At 57.9% G+C, this 8,049-nt stretch overlaps 1 protein-coding gene across 5 annotated transcripts; it reads right to left on the bottom strand.

Annotated features, from left to right (window-relative positions):
• Positions 1–249: 249 nt before the first annotated feature.
• On the bottom strand, positions 250–3,950 carry PRR18 (proline rich 18). 5 transcript variants are annotated; one of them, XR_005530695.1, is made up of 4 exons: positions 3,575–3,944; positions 2,909–3,457; positions 762–1,063; positions 250–451 (listed from the first exon to the last, which is right to left on the bottom strand). XR_005530695.1 is itself a non-coding variant. In XM_039245528.1 (3 exons), the coding sequence occupies exons 2-3, from the start codon at positions 3,448–3,450 to the stop codon at positions 1,006–1,008; spliced, it is 573 nt and encodes a 190-aa protein (XP_039101459.1). In that variant the 5' UTR covers positions 3,451–3,457; positions 3,575–3,950; the 3' UTR covers positions 250–1,005. The 5 variants fall into 5 exon arrangements, 2 of the variants coding, with proteins under 2 accessions (XP_039101459.1, XP_039101458.1); XM_039245528.1 differs by having other exon boundaries at positions 250–1,036; positions 3,575–3,950; XM_039245527.1 differs by having other exon boundaries at positions 250–1,063.
• Positions 3,951–8,049: the final 4,099 nt, after the last annotated feature.

The raw sequence follows: 8,049 nt of genomic DNA, 5'->3' as shown, positions 1-8,049 counted from the left end.
CCAGCTTTTAATATTTTAATGTTTATTGATAATTTTGTGTGTGAGAGAGAGAGCACGGAGGGGCAGAGAGAGGGAGACAGAATCTGAAGCAGCTCCAGGCTCTGAGCTGTCAGCACAGAGCCCGACGTGGGGCTCGAACCCACCAACTGTGAGACCATGACCTGAGCTGAAGTCAGATGCTCAACCCACTGAGCACCCTGAGGCGCCCCTGGGACCGGTTTTTAAAATCCTCCTCAAAAAGAAAACACAAAGCATCGACTTTCTCTTTTATTTAAACATTAAGAAATTGCAGCAGAGGGACTCAGAAAACTTTCTCAAAATGTCAGTAACAACACGAAGAGACCTCGGTGTCACGGGTGGAACTTGTCTCTCGGAGGGTCATCAACCAGAGCACCAGAGATGTTCCGCTCGCTCATCTGCTTTGACAGTGAAGAGCAAGGCACGGAAATGTCTGTTGGGCAAACGCCACTGGGAAAAGAGCTCAGAATCGCACTGTGGCCAGGCAAGAGCAGCGGGGAGGGTCCCAGAGAAGGAAGAGGGTGAGGAGAGGGAGGCAAGGAACAGGGGCACACGGACCCCTGCGCTGTGACGGCAACGGGCCAAGGGACACTCACGCACAGGGGCAGACGTGGAACGATGCTTTGGAAAGTCGATTACTTTAGGAATAAGCGTCTTTAACCCTGGGTCTCCCGATTCCCCGTATCCACACTGAGTGTTCGTGAGAGCAGTTACTGCCCTGCCCGCCCGGGACTCACGCTCACCGCTCGGCTGCTGGCGGGCATCCAGAGCCAGCATTCTGTCCCCAATTGAGCGTCTACACAGACTCGTCCCCGTGCCACCTCAGCCAGATGGCCACCCAGGCTTCCCTGGTGTTGATACATTCATTTTCAATAAAAGACAATCGAGCTCTATGCATTCAAACAGGAGTCAGAAAAGATGAGCTATTCGGGGCGGAGGGGCTTTGGTTTTGCAACCCATCTGTGGGCTGACGTCACTCCTGTTGAATTAAACGCTCTCTAGCTGACCCGGTTCGCACCTAGTGACAGGGAGGGAGACAGAGAGACTAGAACAGAGATAAAAACAAAACAAAACAAAACAAAACAAAAAACCCAGACTGGTTTCTAAAAACTGTAAGGCCTCCGTGTAAAATATAATTAAGACTTCCCTCGTTAAAGTCCAACAAGACAAACATTCAACTACTTACTGACTTTAACACAATCAGTCAAAAGTTGAGGTTATATATTACTCTTCTGTGACCAGCCTATCTGATGATGACGTTTTTCTCTTTCTCAACCTTAGAGTTAAGTATAATCAGATGCATGGAGAAGTATCTAGAAATCAGCCTGGAGTTAGCAGGGAGGGTATGGGTGGCTCCCAAAAGGCCGAGGAGTTTTAACCCTTTCTTTATTCAAATAAGTAGGAATTTTCTCTTTAAAAAAAAAAAAAAAAGAGTAACACCCCTGTACAAAGCCACCATGTCACTGATCTTTATATAGTGATTAAAAACACTGGAAACATACACATCTGCCCCCAGGGACCCCCACTTCCTCCCTCAAAGATATTGCTCCTCTGGCCTGGAACATTCTGTCCTGTCTGCACACAGTTTTTGCATTTTCCCCTCCCCCTGGGGTCAGCCTTTCAGCATCGCAGAAGCGGGCACCACTTCAGGTAAAAACAATGAACCCCAACAGAGGCTGCCCTTCACTCCACTCACATCTGGACCCAGCCTTTCGAGTCCATTCCTGTAGTTGTGCTTCAGAGGACACTTGTGCATATGATGGTATGTGTGCATGCGTGTGAGGCTGTGTGGGTGTGTGACCAGGAGCATGTTTCTTTTTTTAAATGTTTATTTATATATGGGGGGAGGGTCAGTTAAAGAGGGAAGGAGACACAGAATCGGAAGCATCTCCAGGCTCGGAGCTGTCAGCACGGAGCCCGACGCGGGGCTGGAACCCACAAGCGCGGAGATCATGACCTGAGCTGAATGCGGATGCTTAAGGGACTGAGCCGCCCAGGCGCCCCCATGAGAGTGTTCATGAGAAGGTGCTGGGGGTGTGAGCGTGCGTGTGGCTGTGTGTGGGGGCAAGTGTGCGCCGGCAGCCTCGGCTGGCAGAGGGGTGCGTGGCCGGCAGAGGGGTGCGTGGCCGGCACAGCGGGGCCCTGGCGGAGTCCTGCAGTGTGGACGGAGCAGTCTCCATTCGCAGCCTCACCATGGAGTGACTGCTGGTGATACCACCCTCTTCCCCTTCCGAGCTTGAAAATGAGGTTAACTTGAACTTCCCAGCTTTCCAACCCCCAGACGTGTCTTCTATTTTGGAGGAACCCAATCATGAATGCACCCCAAGACCAGTTGTGCACACAGCCGCCCTCCTCCAGGCAGTCGCCCGCCCCTCGCACCAGGACACCCACAGAGAGCGACACAGACAAACCGCTGGCCCAGCCAGAGGGCCTCTGGGACCGAAAAACTTAGGGGTGAGGAACGAGGGGCGACACCCTGAGCCCTAAGGGCATCTGGGAGGTGGGGCCTGGGGAGGGGGGAGGAGGCACGAGCTGCAGAGGAGGCAAACCTGTGGGGTAGAGCCCACCCGGGTGGGGCCGGGGAAGGCTGGCTGCCCAGGCTGGGGGTACGGGGGGAGCCTGGACAGGGCGTGGGCCTGGGGGTCGGGCGAGGCCGCGCCTTAGGCCAGGCCCTCAGGCCCCCAGCGGCCCGGGAGGGGTGCGCGCCCGGCAGGCGAAGCCGTCCGAGTCCGGCCAGGAGGACCGCGTCCTCGTGAAGTCCGCTGAGAGCGTCGGGTCCTCACCAGGCGCTGCGGGCGCACCAGTGCCCGGAGGGTGGGTGTCGGGGGCGCCAGGCTCTCGGGCACCCAGGAAGTGGGCGCAGGCGCGGCGGCCCCCACCCCCCGCTCACAGCGCGCTCAGGTGCGGCAGCGCGTCCAGGGGCCCCGAGAGGTCGCGCGCGGCGGCCGCCGCCTCCACGCCGCGCAGCCACTCGGTGCACCTGCGGACCAGGCCCTCGTCCGCCGCGCGCGCCGCCCCCTCGCGCTCCGCGTCGTCCTGCCCGCGCCGCTCGCTGGGCGGCCGCCTCTCCCCGCCGCGCCTCGGGCGGAGCAGGACGGGCTCGGCGGGCAGGCTGGGCGACGAGGGCGCGGCGGCGGCGGCGCGGGGCCGCGTCCCCGGGGCTGCGTCCCTCGCGGGGCTGCGGCCGGAGCGGGCCGGCCAGGCGGGGGCGCGCGGCGGCCTCCTCAGGGTGGCGGAGGGCCGGGAGCCGGACCGCGCGCCGTCGGGGGGCCGCCTCCTGTCGGCGGCGGGCGGCGAGGGCGCGGGCTGGGCGGGCGCGGGGGCCGCAGCCCTCCGGGGGGCGCTGGGCCTGCGGGGCGGGGGGCGCGCGGCCGGGGCCCCCGGGGCCGGCGCGGGCGGGAAGGGCATGTTGTCGCGGAGCCGGCGGGTCATCGGCGCCCTGAAAGGAGACGGACGGGCGGCTCTCAGCGGCTGGGGCGCGGGGACCCGGCCCCCCACCCCCACCCCCACCCCGCGGGTGGCCGGGCTCGGCGCCGCGCGCTCCCGCCGCACCCACCTGCGTCCAGCCGCGGCATCCCCGGCCTGCTCACGCCCGGGCTCCTCGGTCCGATGACCCGCGGGGACAGTCACCGGCCGAGCGGGACGCGCCAGCAGGAGGAGCCGAGCGCCCGGCTGGTGTCACGACTGTTGCGAGCGACCCGCCACGGAGCCGGGACAGCGCGGGGCGGGACCGGGCTCCCCCCCCCCCCCCCCGGGACCGCACGAGGCGGGGAGGGGCGGAGGCGGGAGGGCCTGCTGGGTCCTAAGTCCTGGGCGGAGCCCCTTCCCGGTGGAGGGAAAGTCCTGGACAACCGCTTGCTGCCTTTAAGAGGCCGGCCAGGCGGGCCCCGCGCTCCGCTGTCTGCGGAGGAAGCTGCGGTGCCCGATGGCGCGGGGAGAGGGCACTTGGGGCTCCTCTTAGTTCCCCGTTTACAGCGTCGGTGCCACTGCTGAGAGGCGCTCGTCTGCCGTTTATCAATACGCAAGAGCCCGGTTTCAGTGACCTCACGAGAAGGACACGGGACACGGTGCACACTGAGTTCTTTTCACGAGGGACTCCTGGGCAACGCCATGTGCCTGCTGCTGTGCCGGTGGTTCGGATGAGTGAGACACGGTGACTGCTCTCGCATTCCTCCTAGAGACGTGACCACATTCCTCCACTATGCAGATGAGTAACTGGTTACACAGCCACGCGTCAGAAGTCAGTGTCTGCAAGCGGCCTGGCATCGCTGGAGAAGAATTCTCGACCCTTTAGCTTCCCAGGAAATATGCTTCCAGAGGAAGAGCTTTCCAGGCTGACCTGGGAAACACCACCCGTGTGCGGGCTCTGGGCCAGGTGGGCTGAGAGCATTCAAGTGTGGGAGCTCCAAGTGCGCTGTGACAGCCGCGCCCGCCCAAGGCAGCACCTCCAGGCTGGGAGGGCGCCAGCCGCCCCGTCCCTGCGCTCCCAGGTCAGGGCCCCATGCAAGGGTGCTACTCGGCGGGCTGCCAGAAGCAGCCCTCACCCCAGCCGGGGGTGCGGAGGTAGGCTGAGGCCCCGCAATCCCCACCTGCAGACGCAAACCTGCCCCACCTCTGCAGACACGTTCTCCCCAAAATGTGCAAACGCCGCTTCCAGACAAGCTGCATTCTCTCTCTCCCCTGCCTGCGGGGCCTCAGGTTAGCCCCCCACTGCCCGCTGCTCGGGTGCTGGTACGCCTGGGCATTTGGGTCACAAATCTCTGCTGTGGGTACTAGAAGCGCCCGTGGGTTTCATCCCGGGATCCTGTATTTCTAGGCGGCCGCGGGCCGGGCGGTCAGGCGGCAGCGGCGGACAGTGTCCTGCGCGGAGAGCGCGGGGCGGGAGGGCAGGCGCGCACACCGAGGAGGCCAGCAAACGGGATACTCCAGGGCCGGGGCTCGGAACCCAGAGACTCGAAGCTGCAGTGGGGTCAGTGAAGGGGTTCGCTCTGCTTCCTAAGTCCTGCCGGGCAGTCAGAGGTGGGGGGGCGGCGATTTCATGATGCCTGCCAGGCACTCCCCTGGCTCCTGTCACCATATCCCTTCCACTAGGAAACGGGGGCTGAGTGGACGGAGGAGAGGAGACTCAACCCCAGCAACAGAATTCCAGACAGACATCGGAGCCGGCACCGAGGGAGGGAAGGAACGTCCCAGGCAAGGGTGAGGGGCTATTACCCACACCCGTGTCCACACTAGCAGAGATTGGGCACTTTCCCCCAAGAAGAGATAGTGAGATTCACCAAACCACCACAAACGTCAGACTAGACTGTCCCTGGGATTCTCCAGGTCCCCCCACATCCTGTCCCAGCCAGGAAGCATGGAGACTTGGGAAGCCGGAAGTTGGCCTGACCTCCAAGGAGAAAAGTGAATGCCGGGTGCCTGCCATCACATCACCTGCCCAGATCAGAAGGGCCCTCCTCTGCTGTCTTTCCCCAAAGGCCCAGTAAGCACCCCTGCTGGGGGCGAGGACTTCCCGTACCTGTCCCCTGTAGGCTGCTGTCCCCAGAGCAGCTGAGGAGCAAGCGTCCCCCAAGGACTCAGCTCTTCAGACTCTGCTCAAGCATCCAGATGACGCCCCCTCTCAGCCACCTCTCCTACTCGAACCCTTCAGCCCCTTGGAAACTGGAGGCTGGAAAGAGTGGCCTGGCCTGGCGGGGAGCGTGGGAGGGTGGCCTGTATCACCTGCACTGTCGTGGCCCGCTGGCTGTTAAAGAATCTGTTACACGTTCTATGTGGTTGAATCGAAGAGCTGGTGACAGGTACCAGTAAGAAAACCAGCTAAACTCACCTCCAGAATCAGGGATGCGACGGAAAAGCAACTAGAGTCAAGAAAGAGCGTCAGATGTGACTTGTCATTTGCATGGGATTTTGTGAACTGTAACTGTCAGTTGCAACGGGGCTGTAACTATGTTCCGGGAGTACCAGCATCCTGGGATCGGGTTGTCAGTTTCACACCGTATTTCTCCAGACCGCAAGAGCCTGTCTCTAAAACACACGAGTATGTTTCACCTTGAAGTCCCAGAAGTTACTGGTTTATTTGAAAGGTCGGTTACACAAAATCACATATATGTACTCAGAACTGTCCGTATTTTTTACCTGTGCCATTTCATTTTCCAACTACATTGATTTCCGTTTTTCAAAAGTTACAGGTGACACATGGTTACATCAGTGTCGGTTGCAGAGCATGGCCATTCACCCAGTCTGTGTGATGCTGTGCTCACGAGTGTAGTGAACACCTGTCACCAGACGATGCTAACAGTTATTTGATTTTCAAGTTTCAAATGAATGATAGCACAGTACTGTCCACCATGTGGGAGTTCACGGTAATTTTTTCTCCAACTGTTGTAGCAGAGTCAAGTGTAGGAACAGACTTTTTATTATAACAATCCTTAAAGTATTTCCAGAACGAATAAAAGGTAGGCAGAAAATACATAAATCGCTAAAATAAAGAACCACGACTATATCCAGGCACAACTAAGATTAGAGGGGGCAAGTGCTGCACAGGTTTGAAGGGAAGTGAAAATCATGCCGTCCGTGGGGTGCTGAGCCTACTCCCCAGGGGCTGGGGGCCCACAGGGATCCCCAAAATGAGCACACACTGTGCTCCCCAGCTCGTCCCCACAGACTTACCAGCTAGTTAAGGCAGTACTGGTAATCACACCACAGGGTCCAGAAACCAGCCATTGTTCTAAGAAAGGTTCCTTTCTCTCACTAACTCATCAATGCCCTGGTCTCACTGAGGCACATACTGCTTTACCGTCTGTTCCCAGACATTTCCAGAGGCAAACTGATCAATGCTCTGCTTTTCTAAATCACACCTTCTTCCCACTTGCTTCGTTGCTGTATTTTCATTCAAACGACTTCATGTGATCTCTATCATAAATAGTCAAGCAGCCAGAACTAATACGGAGTCTGAATTTTAAAACACAGAGATCGGCTTCTGGCTACAGTCCTCACGTCTTCCTGAGACGTGGAAAACTTGGTCGATAACCAGAAGTACCTACGTTTCTTCTATGATGCTGTTACAGTGAGAGGGTCTGGGAGTTGAAAACCTTCAGGAGACTGTTCAGATGCTATTTGCTTTCGGTCCTTTTCTGCAACATTAAGAGAGTAATCCACTTTATCTGGATTGTGCGTCGCTCAAGCCTCACGAGAGCCTTAGAAGTACCTGCAGTGCCTGCATTTTACAGACGACAGCCAAGATTTCCCCTGTAACGTCAGCATCAGCACGCGGCCGTGGGGAGGCTGCGGGGACAGGGAGGCCCCAGAGCCCCCTGGCTTCTGGTATTATGGGCTCTATGGATATTAACCTTATTACACATTTAAAGTGAGACTTAAAAAACATTTATTAATACATCTAAAAATGACAATACACATTAACAATACACCCATGACATTGGGGCACCTGGCTGCTCAGTCAGAAGAGCACGTGACTCTTGATCGTGGGGCTGTGAGTTCAAGCCCCATTGAAGGTGCAGAGATTACTAAAAAAATAAATAAACTTAAAAATTACACCATCACATTAACATATGTTTAATTAAAAATAACAGTATTTGCTAAAACAAACCAGAGATGCAGGGGCTCTGTGGTGCCAGGTACTTGTGCAATGACACGTCCGCAGCCTCGAACTCTACTTTGCTTCACAGTGGCATGAGTGAAAGAGCACTGTCTCGTGGATAAGTACCAAAGTGGACCCTGACAGCGTGTCCGGAATCCCACTTTGAGAATCACCACACTGGCCACCGTGTGGCACGGGAAGCCTCCACTCCACGCGGCGAGTCGTACAGGTGGTGAGGAGTTGCGAAGAAGTACAAGGAGGTGTGAGGAGATGTGAGGAGGTGGAGGAGGAGGAGGAGGTGAAGGAGGACTGAGGAGGTGAAGGAGGTGGAGGAGGTGAAGGAGGAGTGAGGAGGTGTGAGGAGGTGAAGGAGGTGGAGGAGGTGAAGGAGGAGTGAGAAGGTGTGAGGAGGTGGAGGAGGAGGAGGAGGTGTG

Source organism: Hyaena hyaena, unplaced genomic scaffold (assembly GCF_003009895.1).
Source record: "Hyaena hyaena isolate Hyena2069 unplaced genomic scaffold, ASM300989v1 scaffold_258, whole genome shotgun sequence".
In the NCBI taxonomy this organism is placed as follows: Eukaryota; Metazoa; Chordata; class Mammalia; order Carnivora; family Hyaenidae; genus Hyaena; species Hyaena hyaena.
Note: the sequence above shows the minus strand (reverse complement) of the source record. Positions and strands in the feature narration are given on the sequence as shown.